General features: G+C 42.3%; 1 protein-coding gene across 1 annotated transcript in view; it reads right to left on the bottom strand.

The window, feature by feature from the left end:
- Positions 1-465: 465 nt before the first annotated feature.
- banp (BTG3 associated nuclear protein) overlaps positions 466-20,399 on the bottom strand; it is a 37,164-nt gene continuing 17,230 nt past the window's right edge. The window contains exons 12-13 of the mRNA XM_076732588.1: positions 5,701-5,841; positions 466-1,986 (exon numbers count right to left, since the gene is read on the bottom strand). Of these exons, the coding sequence (XP_076588703.1) occupies positions 1,882-1,986; positions 5,701-5,841 (246 nt within the window). The 3' untranslated portion in view covers positions 466-1,881. The remainder of the gene's footprint in view (positions 1,987-5,700; positions 5,842-20,399) is intronic.

Raw genomic sequence — 20,399 nt, 5'->3', positions numbered from 1 at the left:
GCCTGTTCCCTTCCAAGCTCCAGATTTAATGGAGGGTTCACTGGGGGGGAGACACTGTTGTCCAAGCCAACATTTGAACTCAGCTACACCAAGATTATTTCAGAAGGGACGGACCCACCAGTCTATCCCATTAAACTTCAGCCCAGCTTAGTGGATCGCTTAAAGGAGGAGTAAATGGACTTTAACACGGCTTCCAAAGGAGAGAGGGGAGAACACAAATATAGTGGGAGAAGAGGAATAAGTAGGAGAGTCAGTGAGGGGAATGGACAAGATGAAGAGGCGGCGTAAAGGGGGTCAGAGACAGCAACAACAGACAGAAAGGAAACAAGAGGAAGCTGCCAAGACCGTGGATGTTGTTTTATCAAGTTCATTTTGTCGCCTGGTTCTTTCCTACACTCCAAAATATACTATTACATCACACTGAGCATGGGAAACTTCCCCAAACCAACACACAGCCTCAGAGTGTCTAGCTTATCTTTTTTATTGCTGACTGCGGAGATATTCATCATTAACAGAGCAACACTCCGACACAACAACACGTTCTCCGTCTTCACTGACAGGAAAACAGAACCATACAGCGGACACAAAGTGGATTCTGAGGAAATGTAATTAAAGTTCAGAAACTGTTATAATGAGGCCAACATATTAATTACAGTCTTTTGACAAAAACTTGTTGAGGCGAAGTCAAAGCTCATTTTTTCTGTTTATTTTGTCAGGATTGCTGACAGTACAGTAGCTGAATCCTATGGTTATTGAAGTTGACAAGATACATATTTACTTCAAAAATGGTAAATAAATTAGCTCAACATGAAACAAGACCTCAAAACCAAACTATCATTTCGCGCTCTCTTCAACTGTCAATTTTTAGTGGATGAAAGCAAAGTCATGTCTTGGAAATCTTTGAAGCCATTCTGATGACCACAGTTGTTGGAAAGAAAAAGAAAATACAAAAAGAAACCAAAATAAAAACACATTTTTATGGCAACCACAAACATGTTTTATTCTCATGAATGTATCTTTCACAGAAAAAAACTAGGGGAAATAAACAACTTCAAGGTCTCCTTGGTAGTCTACAAGTCACTTGTACTGTCTACCACTGGCACCATCTCTTCTATTTCATGGTCTTTACCTCCAAAATGAAAGCTCCCCAAATTTCAGCATGTTACAATTAGATAAATCAAACAAATAAACAAAGCTGTGCGGCTAAAGCAATGTGAAAACAAGCTGAGCGGAGTAAAGGAGGGCAGGGTTCACAGTCGGGAGACATAGTGCAGGCCAGATCACGGAGAGTGACAGGAAACCCAATTAATCACAACCAGGAGTAGCTGTCCTCAGCTGAATCTACTTTCCACGGCAGTCCACAGTGACAAGAAATGACGAGAGAGGGAGCACAGCACTGGTTGTTTGAGGTGGGATTCAGGGGTTTTAAAAAACCTCATGGGGGTTTTCGGGGTTAGCCAAGCGGCTTAACTCCAAATAACTCCACTATTTTCCAAAGTTGATGTAAACAAGAATGTGTGCTGATGAAGTGGCAGGGTGATGGTCTGCATAAGCAGCATCCTCCCTGGATAGACTCTAATCCCACTGTGTATTCTGCGGTGGGCCAGGTCCTTCTGGTGATGAAAACACCACAAAGACCACAGTTGATTTTGGAGTATCATAGTCTTTTCAAGTTCTCTGCGAACATTTCCACATTGCGACATCTGGTTGGCAATGAATTGAGCTGTTTGCAGGCGAAGAAAAAAAAAAAAATCAAAACAGAAAAACGCTTCTTCCCTGTGTTTCATCAGTGACCTTCAGTATTTGTTAAAAAGGCTTTCTGACTTGACTGCTTGTCAGACTGTATGCGTTTGTTGAACTCTGGTGTTCCCTTGAGACTCGTCAGGTGACAATCTGGACCACCTCGCCGTTCTCTCCCTTGATGGCCCCCTGGATGGCCTCTTTCACCTCCATGTCCATCTGCAGGGCCGGGGCCAGCTCTGCAGCCTGGAACACATGAAAGAGGCGAGAGATGATTAACGGGAAAACACGTCAAACATTTGCTAATTATGTAGCATCCTGCTTGGGCTAATCAGTGCAATTTTAAAAACGCTGTATCACAGGTGAAGCGTGTATCATGTGAAGCCATATGGTAGCACATACACCTGTGTCATTGTGGGAGCCAACCACAGTGAATGGACCGAAGACAGAAGGAGCAGAGGAATGGCAAGAGAGATTGGAGAAGAGATATATTAGAGCGAAGAAAGGACCGAGAGAAGAAGAAAAAAACAGAGCGACAGGTGGAGAGAGACCTGACAAGAGATGAGCCGTTTATATTTTAATGCTCTCCGACTGTCTCTATGGTCTGTGTCAGACAGAGGGGGGTATTGTGTGGCTAAAAACCCCTTAAAAAGATGAGAGGTTCATGACTCAGTCCTGGATGATGACCATGAAGAGTGACTCACTCCTTCCTCGAATGCACGCCAAAGGTTCCCTCAAACACACCTGCAGCATTTAATTCTCCCTCCAGCCCAGCGTGCTGTCACTAGACAACAGTACTGAATGGAGTGCAGCTGCAGCACACACAATGTAATAGCACATGAGGCAGACACACTGTAACCAGCGGCGGTAAAGAGGACAAGTTAAACTCATGTGGATCCATGTTTTCACTGAGCAGTTGAAACACTGAACATGTTGAACTGTCATAGTACTGGCCTCGCTCTCCATTTGGAAGTACTGATGGATAGTAGGTCTGTATCACATGTATCACAAACTCGAATTTGGATTTGTCAGAAATGTGCTAGCCTGTTGGTGTTCTGTAGTCCCAGCTTCAGGCCTGAGCTGGAGGTGGCCCATCCTGCATCAAACGTCAGCCACGTATTATCACCGATTTGCAGAAATGCCCCTTTGGAATGCAAAAATATTACTACGTGTTGCCCCGTACTTCACTAGTTTGTGTAATGGAAACTATTAAATAAAGAGGGGGAAAATGCAGAGATAAATAAATACAAAAAGCCTAAGTAATTTTTCAAGAACTTATATAAATGCTACCATATGTCTGGAAACAGATGAGAGCAATTCTCTCGATTCAACACTTTTCAGGAGGGGGGAAAAAGAACAGCGCTAACCTTCCTCTGAACTTTGAACTGAAAGTCAGCAATGTTTACACTGTAGGACATCAAAACCCAACTGTGATAATAACCCGGTCTGTACCACCCCGACAGGCCGAGCCAAGTATCTATGCTCCCACGCAGGCTACTTGGCTCAACGATTCTTTGCGAAGTACAATGCAGTTTCAGTTTTTAGTTGGAGTTGTGATTTATCAATCCCACTCTGAGTCTTCTGCTTTGCTTCCTTGTGTTTTAACTGCTTGCATTACATATTTTGTCCTGTCATCGATTAATGGTTGGATAGATCTAAGTGGGTTGTTATTCTGCAAAGTCCCTTTCTTGGCACATTAACACCTTACAGTATTTTGGGACTGAAATCTTAAGAGAATCTGCTTTTGATTTGTTTAAATATTGTTTGATCAAGAGACACATTGTTAACAAGCGGTTTCATTCTGTCCATGCGACCTTACTGAACCCAAACTCCAACTCCAACCCAAAGCCGATGACTGATCAGACCTCTGCCAACTTTGTTGATCTCTGTCGAGATCTGTGTACAATCAAACATTAGGAAAAAATTAGCTCTTTTTAGAGCAAAAAAATCCATTCAAACAAATCAGTTGAGTAAACAAATAGTCTGATTGCTCGCTGTGCCAAGCAACATGGAGCACAGGCCTTGGAATTCAGCGCATGGGGTGGCAATTATGTACGATCCACACCCAAAAAAATTAATCCATATAGGATGCTTTAATCACCTCTATGCTCAGAGGGACAAAAAACCAATTACCTGAATAACTACAGAGAATGAAAGGACAACCAAGACTGGGTCTCACTGAGCAAGTTTTAATTAGGAAATCCACAAACCTGAGACGTGGCAGGTCGTCACGTTCACCCTGCGCACATGTTGCAGGAGGGGAATATGATCAATCACGCTGCAAAGTCTGCAGGGAGATCCATATCAGGATAGGACTGGTATTTTACACAGCCATAAATCATTTGAAGTTCTCTCTGTTTATACTAAAACAACACCACAAAGCCTTGACTCACATCAGGACTAGACGGTACCTATTTTGGTAAGAGACTTGAGGGAAATATGCAGTAAGGAGAAAATGTGATCTTCAACAAATTTGGGGAAAACAAAAAGCAGAGCGAAAATGGAAAAGTGCTGTTCTTTTACACACATATTCCTCGCAGGGTTAAACTGACCACTTCAAAGGCCACTGTGCCGTGTGCCTGTGCACCATCCTGATTCCACATGTGGCTCTTCCTCAACACGCTCAATCATCAAGGGATTTTAGGCATATCTACTAATTACTACTCTTCTCCTTATAACACTCCATCCACTCCACTTTATTATGTTAAATTACTGTTTGTCCAAACAGCCGTCATAATGACTGAAAGCTAGGTGCATTTTATTTAAGCAAAATTATGACAATGGGGGAAAAGCAGACCCATTGTACCTGCAAGTAGTTCAGCTAAATTGCAGAAATTACACTCATACTTCTATTTCAACATTACAGTCATTATGAATGAAATATTACAGGATATAGCCTGCATCATTATGAAGCTGATCAAGCCATTATGGCAAAAAAAAAAGGAGGCAGATGTCAGACCCAACAACCAGAAACTCTGGCTGCTCCTCAGCATCTCATTTCTCAGAAGAAGAAGAAGAAGGAAAAAGAAAAATTACACAAGGGGAGAAGACATCTATGGATTCTTAAAATTGGCAAATATATAATAAATGACAGAAAAGATTAGCTCTGTTTTAGGTGGATTGAGCTAAATTATTCAGTGCAAAGACAATTAACTATGAGTAACTCCCTTTAAAGAGCATGTATTTTCAGCTATAGAGGGGATGTATTTTTCACTTCATCCCCAATTCTGTGTCATGATTTATGAAACTGTGCTTCTTTTAGATTAAACTGTTCACGTGTCATTTCCTAACATACACTGCAGTACTTTTTTAAAGAAAGCAAGGGCCTGGACACAATGCAAGGTTTGAAAACTGTGTGTGTAGCTGACAGATAATGACGTAACGCTAAAGTATCATGACATTGTCCAGATGACTCACTTATTTAAGTAAAACTGACAGAAGACACTTCAAAAATTAACCAGTCCAACTTCTTTGCACCTTTTCTGGCTGATTATACACATGCAGATTGTCTTTGTATAGAGTGAATTTTCTAAAAGCAGACTGTGCTGATTAGAAACAAAAGCACTGAGCGTACATTTCAGTCCATCACTGTTACATCCACATGTCAGCGGACGAAAATAGGTAAAATCCTGAGAGTTGTATCTCCTGCCAAGTACTGAGCTTATAACACAGATTAATGGCATCCCTGACGGAGTGATCACTGATCTGTACATCAGAATGAGGAAAAGAGGTGGGGAGCAAAGTCACTTATTATGGACTGGTTCAAACACAAACACATGTGTAGCGGGACTGATTCCGATTAGTGAGTCTGTTCAACCTCAGACGAGAGCTGCATACTCCAGCACTTTGAAAGCTAACCAGTTAAAAACAATCTGTGTTTGTGTACACGTGTACAAGAGCTTGGACGAGTTTGTGCTCAAGTGTGTGTGTGTGTGTGTGTGTGTGTGTGTGTTGTTTTACCTGTACGGCAGCTGTGTGATCTGCGACGGGGGCTAGTTGAACGTACTGCACTTGGATGTCAGGGGGAAGGGGAGAGCCTTCTACTGCTGTGGCCCCGCCATCAGCTGATGCCACCGCTATGAGCTGAGCCCCACGCAGCACCTAGGACAGACAAGGAGGGACAGAATAGTTCACCAAAACTGACATTTTCAGTCCGTTCTCAATATTTTCAGTCAGTCACATGAAAATGTAATAGATCTGAATGACACACCCCTCATCAGCTTCATCCGTTTTAAAAGCAACAATCTGGCTCTGCAATGATCTACAGTACACACTACTGGAAACATGAACCAAATGAAAACAAATAGCAGAAAGCCTCATTTATGTCCTATCTGATGTGTTTATGTTCTTTTATTGATTACAGCCATCAGTGTGTACAAGTACAGTGTCACACAAACACACCAAGGAACTCCGCGGCAAGGAAAGAGTCGTGCGGTGGTATCTGAGTGACGTCAACGAGCATTTCAGTCCTGCTGTTCTCACTGCTTCTGATCCCTCCCTCTGTTTATACATCGAGCTGGAGAGGAACTTTATGGTCCATTCAATTCAATTACATTTTTACAAGTTTTGTTTTCCTTGCCTCCATAACATGATATGCTAGTTAGGATTCATTTCTATTTGGTCTCATTGCATTCGAGCCACTTTCAGACAAGGAAATAAAAGGAACTGGCAGAGGACTGAGTGCGAGACACTGCTGGGGGGTACCAATCTCCCACGGCGTTGAAAGACAGCCATGCAACATTAGAGCTCTGCATTTTCTACGTACTAATCAGAGAGCAGCAAAGTGCAGCAGGAGTCTTGTGTAGGTATTCCTATAGTTTGTTGAGACTATACCTATAGATAGACTATAACCACACAGAGGAAAGCACGTGCGTGTATACACTTGTGCGAGGTCACTGACATGCTCTGGGATTAGCAGAGCACTGCTGTTAATTTGGATGAACTGAACATAACTCCGATGTGTCAACAGACACACAAATTAACATACAATCATCCTGTCAACACAGACACAGAGACAAAGACAGATGGAGGCAAACATTCACTCAGCTTTGTGCTTGTGTGTGTTTGTCAGAGGCCGGAGACCTGGCCCAGTGCTTTCCAACAATAAGCTTCCATGTGTGTGTGCGTGTGTGTGTGTGTGTGTGGGGGGGGATTTGAAGTATAGTTCATTCTTAATAAACTCACAGCATGGCCTCATTGATATTTTTCCTGTCCCCTTTCACTGCCTCCTGTCTCACAGGTTTGTCTTGCGTGTCGCCTTTGTGTGCTTTCCCTGCAATGTTATGTGAGGTCTCCGTCTACAGCTCAGCCTTCTTCCAGCTGCACTTGGTGCTGGGACTGGCTAGGGCACACTCAACAGACATTAAATATTTTAGGGAGAATATGCAAGCCTGCAGAAAAAACCAAACCTCACAAACCTCAATTACAGATGATGTTTGTTGCCCCCTAACCCTTCCAATCCCTGAGTCCCACACTGCCTCCCAACCCCCAGTCCAACCTTTGCTTTGAAGTTCTGTGTTAGTGACAGTCCCCCCCTACCCCCACTACCCTCGAGCTCGCCTCATCATCTAAGAGACTTCGCCAGTTTCACCACAGAATCTGCCGCCTCATCACCACAATGTGCCAGGCCCGACTGGCCCGATGGAAGCTATTAGTGTATGAAGTCTGCCTGACTCACCCGATCAGACAACCAGGACGCTTCAAGAACAGACATGGATCGAGGCTGAGGGAGCCAGACTCTTAATATAGTAGAAGACTGTTAGAGCTGGGTCAAATGAATCAGTGTTTGATGACCCATAAAACATTCCTGACCAATTAGAGCACTAGCCTGGGGGGCTGGTGTAAACACTAATCAGACAGATAAAGGAACAGTTTGATACGTTGGTTATTTGTCATCTTATCTTATTCATTCTCCTGCAGCGAGTTAGAAGAGAAGAACAATACTCTTGTGCTGGTGTGCTAAATATGAAGCTGAGGTCAGAAGCCAGTTAGCTTAGCTTAGCTTAGCATTAAGTCTAAGAGCAGGCAAACAACAGCTAGCTTGGCTTGGTGGAAGTTAAACTAACTGTCTATAGGCACCAGTGAATGAGAGGATTTCCCCAAATGTTCCAAATTACTCTTTCTTCACTTTTCCTTTAAGGTACATATACATACTTAAGTTACGCATCATCCCATAGAGACTAAATCCATGCCAACAATTCTCAATCAGTCAGCTCAATGAGAACAGTGAGAAACCAAATGCACAGCCAGCTGTTTAAGTGTTCCTTCATGGCAGACATCTATAGAGATCCACTCTTATCCCCAGACTTCATCACACTGTTCTCTCAAATGCAGCTTCTGCCAAGTGCCCATCTGCCTGCAGCTGAACGTATGTGTACATATATGTGTGTAAATTCAAGCATGATAAGTCTGTACTGTCCAACTAGTGTAGCTAAGTGTATAATTACCAGTGTTCAAGAGCTGCCATGGCTGATACTTGAGATTGTAAACCCTTGTCTAACTCAATTAGATTCTCAACCTCCATTTGAGAGCAGTTTGCATTCTCAGCTGTGAGGAGCAGCACACAGAGGCTCACAAAAGCATTTACAGAGTTGGAACGGTGTGTGAGATCTCTGCAGCGATTACACAGGAACTTCTCGGGTCCACATCCTGTCCCACGACTCGCTTCGTCAGAACAAATCCTCTGTATGACTCAGTCGAAAACAATCAAAAGCTGAATCTACACTGGAGAGATGTATATCCAGCTCACGGAAGATGCCCAGAAAGTGTACTTAAAGGATAAATTTCAGTTTCCCTATAAGCATAAATTATTGTTTTGATTACTGCAAGGTTGGAAGTTCATATAAAATGCGACTGAGCACCGTGATTCAGTGAGCACTAATAATAATTACCTCTTGTTCAGCTAATAGGACACAATCATCATTAAACTGGTTGGCAATGATGCAAAAACAAAAATAATTACAAAATTGTATCAAGGAAAGGCATTACGAGGTAGAAAATAATTCTGCTTGTAGATTAGGCTGAATCAGCAAATCAAGATCGTTAGTAGAAACTACTAACACACTATACAAGAAGGTAAGAAATGTTTGAGAGGGGTTTCTTGGAGCAGATGAGCCCCCACAACACTGTGAAAACTAGACAGTTTTACCTTTGATTGCCTAACTGTATCAGTTTCCAACGAAGAGCTAGAATGACTCACTTAAAATACAGCCCAGTATATTAGATTTGATGTAGTGAGCTTAATTTGTCAGAAACATGGGCCGTGTTAAGTGCATTAGTTACTGTTGACCTCAAAGTTTCAGGGATTGGGACCTTTGAATTATCAGTGCTGGCTGGATGTCCGCCCCCATGTTGGAGGTCCAAAGAGCAGAGCAGACGAGCAGTATAAAAGGGTTATGATACTGCAGCACAGGACTGGAGAGAAGAGCACCAAACAATCAAGAGCATCTTAAATTCTGTGCAGGCTTTGCTAGCTGCCACAGCCTTGAGAAAAGGAGGAAAGAAAAAAATAAATCTTTTTCTGATGTTGTAATGCTTTCAGTAATGGATCCAGGACACTAAGGAAACACAGCAAAGGGAGAGGAAAGACACAAAAATGAACAACAACAGCAGCTTAATGCAAAAAACATTCATGATTCCAAGACTGAAAGACAATAACCAACTGGATAAACAAGGCTTTGTTACCCTGCCCTCATCTGTGCTTGTCTGAGGATTTTAAAATGTACTTTCTCTCCTTTCACCTCATATGAAACTAGTTAAACTTGAATAAAGAGGGCTTTAAAAACATATGGGTTGTTCAGAAATACAAGAATGCCTCTGAATTTCCAACTCTATTCTTGGTAATTGTCTCACAGTAATGCATCAATCAAAAAAATCTGCTTCCACAATGCACATATAGTACTTGGTGCAGGCTGGCATCAATTCCCAGGCTCACAGGAGGTCTCAGTTAAACTCAGCTGTGCATCGAACAATGCTATAAGTCACCCACTTAGTATGCATGTGTGTATATGTGTCTGAGGATGGTTTTTAAAGACTTTGCTGTAATCAAAGTACGCTGGAATACCCCAACAACACAAGATCCTCCTTTTAGAGGAAACCAAAAAATCCACACACACAAGACAGGGTTTTCTGTACGAAAAGAGAGCCACAAAAATCTGGTTCTTATCATTCCCAAAGGAATACCTCCTCTTCCTTCAGGTCTGAAAAAAAAGAAAAAGACTAACCAAAACAGGGAAATGAAAAAAGAAACATTTGGACTTTGGAGTGGCTGGAACTTCCTCTCAACTTCACAGCCGTCAACAACATCTGCAACTGCCAACCCTGGACAGATGTCCAAGCAGAAACACTATCTCCGGGTGGGTAGGTGGGGTGGAGGGCCTGGATGCAACTTGGCTGTAAAGACGCTCATAGACACAGCGGTGTTCTGAGTGCTTGTTTAGCATAGACTGGGAAAATGGAAAATGCACACACTGGCCTTACTGCGTCTCACTGCAGTCATTAACTTTTAGTTACATATGCATTTCATTTTACCTCTGAGTCGGAGGACTGTTTTGATTTCAGCTGGGAATTAGCTCATAATATGATTGAATGGACAACAGTGGGCTTGTGATACAAATCAAAAAATGCCAGAAGTTAAAATGGAAGCCAAACAGTACTATGCTTTGTTCCTCAATGATTTGTGAATTCTCTCACTCCACTTGCAGTTACACTTCAGAAGTGATATTAATGTACATTACTGACATCTCCTGTCTACAAATGATTCTTCAAAATACATCCCTATTATAAATCATTACATCTTGCACGATCCCTAACCTTGTAACCTAGCACACTGCTTCCCATCTCCACCCACACCCGGACACTGTTTGTACACCACAGTTCAACACCTGCATCCAATCAAACACTGCCTTGCATCCTTTGCTCCACAACTCCCACCAGCAGACTGGGAGTCAGATTCAGACAGAGCTCAGAGAGGTTTTATGACAAAACCAGCTTGACTTGAATTCTGATCCAGAACCAGCAAATCAAAGGGGGACTGATGACAAAAATAACAGCCATAATTAAGAGTCAGGCCCCTTAAAAATGAAAAGAAAGAACATTCCACTGAAGGCTTTCTCTGTTCTCTAGCGTAAATCCAAACTTGGCCTGCCTAATTGATGAAGGCATTTTTACAATGTCGGTAAATTTCATGATTTAAGATGATGACTTTATCGTGTTTCCAATTATCCTGTTTCATTCATTGGAGCCAGAGGAGATGATATACAGAGGTTGTAAAACTCAACTAACAAAATATCATACTGCACAAAATGCCCATCTTAACAAGTCATTTCATATAGAGATGCACATTGATGAAAGCCAACACGTTTCCTAAATCAAATGCTGTTTTTCTGACACAACTGTGACACATCTTACTCTGTTTTTTATTTATTTCTCTTGCTCTGGCAGTCCCCTTTAAATATCCCAAAAAAAATGAAAATGCACTGGAAACAAAATTTTAACACTAAACGTGTCCAGACAACCTCAGGCCAACCTTTAAAAACAGTACACCCAAACATTTAAGACTTAACGGGTCCAAAACTCCAGCGCACTTAGCACCTTTGACATATTGCAGCCAATAATCCAACAGCTCTGCTTCAAGTCTCAGATCTGCCATGAAAGAACATCTGTCGTCTTACATCAGCATGTAGCACACTTGAGTCTTTAACTCATAGAGACATCACATCTGTCAGATACAATTACTTTCACCGCCCATACACTCGTCAGCATTGGTGAAAGAGGAAACAAAACAAACCACTCCGAGGACTCTGTATCATGCAGCATCCATCTCAACCATCTGTCTTGTCCTTTCTAAGGCATAATTATTTAATAGTCGCATTAATGTCCAGAAGAATGTGTGGTCTGAAAATACCATTTTTTATTGCCATTTTCAACGTTTTGCATTGATGAATTTTACAAAAACACCTATAGTTACAGCATGAGTTATGCAAGCTGTTTTGCTATTATTCTCACGAAAACAAGTTTTATTGCTCCCCGACTGCTAGTCATGCTGCCTTTTTCCAAACACATTACTTTGCATCCATTTCACTCCATTTTTGTGGTGTGTGTGCAAGCCAAAAAAGGAAAGCACAAAAAAATCAGACAAAAAAAAGTCATTGTCACGTGACATTACTCCAATGATAAAGACATCATGTGTCATTTGGATGCAGCCACTGATATCATACTTGTTTGAGCCTTGTTTCCCTTGAGTGTCGTTCTGGGATTCATCCGATTTAAAACGCTGAGCTACAAGTCACCTGCTCTTTGCTCAATGAGAGTATGAGAATATGAGTGAGGAGGTGCTGCCACTGTAGTGAACCGCTGCATGTGTGTTGAAAAAGCTCCACGTGCATTTCACTGCAGTTTCGTGGTACATGTGCAAGAGAAAAGAAAACCAGGCAGAAATTAAACCAAGCCAAACACATGCCAATAGTAATTTTAATAACTGATGAGTAATCTAGCTGTGTTAATCAAAATATGCTTATTCTGATATTCTCTAACAATTGGCTTAAGAATTTCTGTCCCCATCATTATCCTGTTGATGCTGAAACCGGTGGATGATGAGCCCTGTGGTGCTGGGAATGAAGAGGCAGGGCTGCAGCAGGCCTGTGCTGTCAGTGAGTCACACTGAAATGCATCTAAAACATCTGGTCCCTCTTACTCACGCAGCTAGCGACCCTGGGCTCTACCCACAAAGACAAAAGAAAACACCACTGGGGGTACCCTCCTCCATACTGCTCAGAAATGCTGACTTACAAACACACACACACCCACTGACACATTCAGAAGTAAGGATTCCCCGATCTGACCCTTTACCCCCAGGCTATGATGCCACAAGGACACAAAGCAGACCACTACTCCTTTGAAACAGGATACACTGCTAGACCTCTAAATCCTGGACAGCTTACGTACATCCCGCTTATACTAAACGTGGGTCATAAAACATCTTGTTTGTATCTTTTCATCTGATTTTTGCCCTCCCATCTCACTGTGAATCACAGGAATCTCAACAACTCCTCGCTTAGAAGAAACAACATTCTTGTGCAGAGAGAAATAGGACAACTGAGTCACTCAGGACAGCAGTTTGTTTCCTGCACAATTCACACTCTGGTTGTCTGAGGTTTACCCTACAGATTGTTCAAGTATCTGCTTTGTGTGTAAAAATGACACATCAAGGGATACTGTCCCACAACACCAGACGTGAACCGAGGCTAACTGACAACAGACATTGGAGGAACTGATGTCTCCAGCCCAAATGGACACAACTGTGAGAACATCAACACTTAAATTGAGTTGAAGTCAAAACACATGAATTCATCTGTTTCCTCTTCATCTCTATTACCTCACTTAATTCTCTCACTTTTCATTGTCCTTTTTCATCCTCTCCGTCATCAACTCCTCTACATATCCTTCATCCCTCTCTGCACCGCCACTCAATGTGTACCGTCTGTATTCTTCCTGGTTATAGACAGGTTCTGTGTTTACAGGTCCTGGCAGCACAGACTGAGGGACGAGTGCCGAGCTGGACTCAGTTCTGTGACCCAGTTCCCACACTGGCCATGAAGAAGGCCGCTTGGGAGGGTCCAACAGATGCACCGCAACATGTGCTGACAGAAAGGGATGGCAGAGGCTCAACTAGGGGGAGGAAGTGAGGTAGGGGGAGACTGTGTTCAGACTCTTGACAATCAGGCCCCAATGGGCGGCATTCAGGTCCATCATCTGTACATGACGCAGGCAGATGACAGGATCAGTAAATTTGTTGAAGCTTTATAGTGGTCTCTTGAGATGAACTGAATTTTTCAGACTGACACGGCACGGGTTTAAAGCTGTCTGACAGGGAGAGTCTTTGAGAAACTGACCTTACTCAACAGTGGAGTCGCTGCTCTCGTGTAGGTTTTATTATTACCTTATTTTTGTTTTGTACTGCTTCCAGAAAGGAGAGTAACAGCAAAGATGGGTAAGGGGAAAGCAAGGGTGTTTTTGCACCATTCACAGCTCAACTGGTCTCAGTTTTCAATCATGAATGACAAAAACATCTCTTTCAGACGGTCTCCCTTCTTGGCTTTCCTCTCTTCATCTTTTTTTCTCTCTCCCCTCCTCCTCATCAGTCGCTCCTTTCATCTTCCAATCCTCCATTTGGTCTGCATCAGTGCAGGGTAAGATCACAGCGCAGAAGGAGTAGGGCACTAGATAAGAGGCTATGACAGACAGGGAGTGCAGTAAAAGACTAGTTATTTTATAGTTTCATGAGTCTGCCTTCTCTTCCGTCTGCATGAGAGGGATTTTATGGGCCAGCAGAGAACTTTGGATGCAATTTGGTTCAGACTTTCAGCTGGCACAGTTGCACTAGGTTTAGCTAAGTTGGCAAAGGCTGATGTGGAAGCGGATACACAAACATCTGCAGCCAAACTGCACAGATTCAATGTGTGCATGAGGAGTTAGACTAACAGAGTGAAAAGTGAGGTGTGTGTTCAGCACACTGCGCGGCTCATGGCATGCAGTAAAATCTCCAGTGAGAATATTGAGCATGACTGATGGACAGAGGGCAGACGGAGGGGTCAGTCTGCAGCCCTCTCAACATTTTAACACAGCCTGTCTCCTCAACTACAAAGACACCTCAATTTCTTTTGTCAGTAAAGCTGGAGTATAGGTTTGACACCTTATCCTTTAACAAGGCCCCAAATCCTCTCGCTTGTCTCTTACTGAAAAACTGCTGCGTAAATTCGTTCTGGAGCCATTATGTAACAGTAAGCATGGCATGCTTAGTCCTAGTTTACTTACAGAACAGCATGACATGATGATAACTCAAAGACTGACACACTGAGACACACAACTGGCAAGCTGTGAGCAAAAGATTATTTTTAGTTTTTTCCTTAATGAGTGCAAAATGTATTGATTTCATGATTGCACAGGACTAACTGTAGCAGCAGTAATTGTACTGCAAATGCTTGACAAGACATATCAACACCACTTTTTTTCTAAGCATACTGCCAATGAACACAATGCATGTAATGTGTGATGTGTAATGTCTTTTCCTTGATATAAAGTCATTCTTGCTCAGGAAAACTATCATATCTCTATGTTCTATGGACAGTCAGCTGTTTGTTGGCAATATAATGACAGCTTCGAGGAGAGAACTTACAATACATGTTACTTATTAAAAAACAAACAAAAAGATTGATTTGGCATGTGCAGCAGTAATTTAACCCGTACCATCCTGAGTGGAGAGGGACAGAAACCAGCAGAGGTAATTACTAAACTGCTTCCATAACGAAGCTTCTGCCCGGTTGAGACTCGTCTTCTCAATGCAACCTGACACCTTTTAGTTTGAAATTTTGTCCAGTAAATGAGACACATCTCGAATTCAGACTGTGGCCAGACCCAGCTCATATGACTCATGAGATCTGAAATGAGAGCCAGGCCATCTCAGACTGTTGATTTTGATAATGAATCTCTATGGGACAAATACTGCAGAGAGGCACAAAATAAGCCAGGTGCAGACAGACATGGAAAACATGCGCATAAATTAAGAGACCCTGATGGAGCCAAAGAGCGCAAAAATTTCTGGAGCTGTTAAAAGTCAGCGCCCGAGACAACTTTGTTTTATTTATGTATTGGATCTTATTGCAGCCAAGATTCAACCAGGAGTGTGTCTGACAGTTAATGTGACCAACAGTGATTGGATGCGGCAGGAGGCCTTTAAAGACAGGTAGAGCCGCAGCTACATAGCACACAGAAGATGAAAAGAAGAGACCGTGAAATGGGGAGGAGAGGAAAACTGCCCCAGAGAAAGTCTGATGAATTGCGTATGCTGAGTTACACTAACACAGCCTCAGAGCTGTTCTGTCAGATTAGAAAAACAGTGATATCCTACACAGCCTGTTTGATGTAGACCTCTCTGTAAATACACAAACTTGACTTTTAAGAAAGCACATCAGGATTAAGCCTGATCTGAATTATCTTTGTCAGTGTTTCGTAACAAATTCTGGTCCAAGATACATTACAGCAATCATGATAAAGACATAGTATGTCATTCTGATGCAGGGATTATCTGCTTAAAACTATCTCTAATATCATACTTGTTTGGGCTCTTGTTTCCCTTGAGTGTCTTTATGTTCGTTCCATGATTCATCCGTCTTAAGAGATGACCTTCACATTGCCTGCCCTCTGCTCCATGAAAATATGAGAGTTTAGAAGTGAGGAGACACTGCCACTGCAGTGTACCACTGCATGTGTGTGAAAAGCTCGACCTGCAACATGAGGTTTAAAGAATAAGTCACTGTGTGTTTGTTTTGGCACTGCACTCATATCATTTTACAGACCCAATCAAAGCATGAGCTAAAAAGAAAGGGAAAATAAAAGAGCTTTTTATTGGACTAGGCTCCCAGACACTGCCAAGGGAATAGAGGCCTTTGTGCAGTTTTTTTGTTCTCTTTCTGTTGACGCTTTGGTATCTATCTCCAAGGAACCAGTGCCTGTCTCACACTGCAGTTTCAAATAGTGCTGATGCTAAAGGTTGAGTGCGTAGGATTCCGTGGCATCTAGTGGTGAGGTTGCAGATTGCAACCAACTGGATACTCCTCGTCGCGCCCTCCCCTTCCAAGCATATAGGAAAACTTAGAGAGACTGTTAAAAACACGAAAAATGGGGAAGGCTCTCTCTAGAGTCAGTGTTAGGTTTGTCCATTCTGTGCTTCTGTAGAAACATGGAGGGACAACATGGCGGAATCTGTGGTCGAGGACCCGCTCCCTCTGTAGATACAAAGAGCTCATTCTAAGGTAATGATAACACAACAATTCTTATTTTCAGGTGATTCTACACAAATCAAAACATAATTATGAATATTAAGTTGTATTTCTGCCAATAGATCCACCGAATTCTACACACTGGACCGTTAAAGCGTGCTTTGTATGGCATTGACAGAAAATCCCAAACAACAGCCAAATGAGATAAAGCTGATGGAGATCTGCAAAAACAATTCATGTACACTGTGAACTGATATGAATAACTGCTGGAAATGTGTGTTGCGGTGCAAAATCTAAACCAAACTCTTGCCAAAACTTGTTCCAAGATCCTAGAGAGAGACAGAAAGGAATGCTGCGTCTCAGCGAGCGGGTCAATCGAGGGCACAAGCATGCATGTGTGTTTATGAGAGCGGGAAGGAGCTCGAGGATGTGTGGTGACGACCTCAATCAACTGAAAACACATACAGAGCCAAACAGCCAATAAAACAATACAAACAACAACAAAAAAAAAACCCTTGTATAAAGCAGATGCATTAACGCATCATAAAAGTGTGCGCACACAGATAGCTAATGGTGCCTTGAACCTATGAATAAAATGGATGACTGAGTTCTTAATCAGACTATAAAATGGAGAACCGAGCAGCTGAAAACATACTGTTCCAGACAATGGGTGGCTTTTAACTACTCCTGCCCAGATTTTGATATATTACATAGAAAGGGTGATGACTGTCTTAAGTTTTCAGGTGCAGTGTACAGACACTGTAATGTACTGACAGTAATGTTATTGTAATCACATTACTACCTACTGCACTGGAAGAAAGTAAGGCATTACTTTACTGAATGAACAAATAGGTTGTTACTTGCATTACATTCTTAAGCTCTGAAAACGTCGATGGAAAAATCTCCTTTGTCTTATTCTGCCTTCAGTTCATGCCAGCAGTTTATGAATTATATGCAGAGTGCATGTGACTGAGCCAACAAAGTGGCAAAAACAACTCACAAAATCTGAATTTAAAGCTATTTTTACTATAAACCTGGGGCTGTGTTGGCAGGGGTGTTGTTTAAGATACTGGTGAAATGATGAAATATGATCCAATGAGGTTGGTTTCAGTAATAGTTCCATGAGTTTGGAGCCTTATCAGATGCTGAGACACACCACAGTGGTTTATCACAAGTTTGCAACTCTGAAAAGGTATCACAGCGATAATCATTTAACGCTCTGTTGTGACAATCGATGGGTAAACAGCAGAAAGATGTTGTTCATGTTACAAAATAATCCAGTAGGATTGTGTACGTGCATGTCTTTGAATGGCCAACACCGCGCCATGCCTGCTGGTGAGGCTGCACTGCCCTGCAGCACATGTTGAGCTACGACAACTCTACGTTTGTGGTGCAGGTGCAGCATAAAACAACACAAATGAGGATAGGCGGTTGTTTTGTCATGCCATGCTTTTGTTTGTTTGAACACAGCGTTGGCCCTGAAACATTTAGCAACTCAGTTAATGCAGGTAACGCAACTGTTTTATGGGCGTAATGCAAAGGTAATGAACAGTGTAGCTACTTTTCTTAGGGGGCCATGCGGAATTCATTGCCTTTAAAACATGAATGATAATGTGTAATTTCCTAGTAATGATCCCAACGGTGAGTATGTGTAGCCTTTACTCACATTTTTATAAGATGAAGGGCCTCTGTTGGCTGTTACACAAAAACACCTGTCCTAACAAAATAACACAGAACAGTTTAACCACCAGACGGGCAGCGTGAGAAAGAACTTCCCTCCCTAAAGCTTTACTTCTGGACAAACATGATGAAATCATGAATGTAAAATTATGTGTTGGTCTTCAGGCGTCCACATGTGGCCTGCAATGGTCATACACGGGCTGGCTCTGCTTTGATCGAGACTCGCTTGGATCTCAGAGGAAAGAACAGAGAAACAGGAAGGGCCCTCGGTCCAAAACATCCAAGAGAGAGGAGGAGGAGGGGAGAGGGACGAACAAAGTCATAGACACCAGGAGAACGTGTGTGTGTGTGTTTCTCAGACGCTTATCATTATTGTATCAAACTGTATGGTAGATTGTATCAACCAGCTATTGAGAGATGTCTATTGTGTTTGTCGAGATGCTCGTCCACTTGACAACAGAAAAACAGATTAACTTCATTAATTTAATATATTTGCATCATATATTAATAACAATGAGCTGAAACAACCCCTGTGGAGTTTCAGACTTCTAGTGGTGCTATGGAGCACAACTTTTATGCTTTTATGCTCATCTGGTTTCACACTATTCTATACCAACACTGATTTACAGGTGGTGGTAAATGCCAAGACACGCAGCAAAGGGACAGCAAAGACAGAGCAGACGAAGAACGCTCGGCAATGCATTCAACGTATTTGTTAGAGCTCTGACTAACACTGTATGTGAACAGAAATTTTGTTTGTTGACAGGAAAACTCCACAGTGCGGCTTTAAATACCAAACTATAGTGGAAGTACGTTATGTTTTTAAAATAGTGAGTCCTTATTTCTTAGGTGATGTGTGATGTGCAATACAAGTATTTGAATGGTTTGATTTGTTCTGTATGTGGCTTCTTTTGCATTTTATTTCACCATCTGTCTCTCTTTCTATGAGCCCTACATCAGGGATGCTGCACTCACAGCGACAGCACACCAGACATGACACCGGTGACATCACCAAACACAGATGTCACCAAGGTTCACTAGCCTGAATGGCAGAAGTGCAAATATTCAGCATCTTCCAGGTGCAGTCACATGGAAAAACAAAATGGTGAAAACAGGGCAAACAAGAGCTGTTGTGCAATCATTCCACAAATAGATCCAGAAAAAAAAATTTGGCTATACGTTTCTTTAGGAGGCAGTAGATATCATAAAACTACTCCGAAACAATAGCACCCAATATCATAACATGGCATTAACTTCTCATTAGTTGAGCAGGTATTCAGAGGAAGAGGAGCAATGTCAGCAATTTGGAGACATTTTAGGTGATGATGACAAAAGTAGAGCAGACTGTGGACTATAAAGAGGAGGCGGGGTGAAAAGTTGCTCATTTAACAAGCAATTTAATAAAACATCTAAAGAACCAACACAACGCAGAGTTCAAGGAGTCTGCTACTGCTAGCAGCAGGAAACGGCAAATTTACAGCAAACGCTGGTGAAGCAAGAGTCCAGAGACAACCAACAGCCAGTGAGGACAACATAAGCTCTTAACCCAGTACATTGCTCCTGATGACCAGCTGCTGTCAGTTATAGACAATACGGGATTTCGTCGTCTTCTCAGTGTACTGGAGCCGAAGTATGAGATTCCCAGCTGTCACCACATCACAGAAACAGTATTACCAAACAGTCTTACATCGAGAGACTCTGGGAATATTTGGGTCCAAATATGACCTCCCTGACAATCTCAGCACTCACCAGTGGACACTTCTGGAAAAGACTCCATCTGTTCTGGCTCCATTTGAGAGTTAACAAGTGAGCTCCTCTGATGCTTTGGCATCAGATGTGAGTCCTGCTGTGATCGTGCTACAGAGACTTTTGACCAAAGAAACAGATGAGGACCATGTCATCAAAACAACGGGAGCCTTAGCTGCAGCCATCAAGAGACGCTTCACTGACACCGAAAAAGCCACCTGATTCATGGTGTTAGGGTTAGGGTTAGGGCAAAGACAATGTCACCATGGGGACAAAGATACAAACGTGTGTGTACTCAGCATGTTAGAACTCTAATGGTATTATTAAGTACTAGTATCTGTGCTCTGTATCAGCAAGGAAAAAGTGGTATTGGTGGCTGCCATTTTATGTTAGACATGTTACATTTACTAGTAAAACAGACTTCATCCTAATTGGACTAGTCAGTCATGTCACTGA

The sequence above is a fragment of the Chaetodon auriga genome, chromosome 6 (assembly GCF_051107435.1).
Source record: "Chaetodon auriga isolate fChaAug3 chromosome 6, fChaAug3.hap1, whole genome shotgun sequence".
NCBI classification, from domain to species: Eukaryota; Metazoa; Chordata; class Actinopteri; order Chaetodontiformes; family Chaetodontidae; genus Chaetodon; species Chaetodon auriga.
Note: the sequence above shows the minus strand (reverse complement) of the source record. Positions and strands in the feature narration are given on the sequence as shown.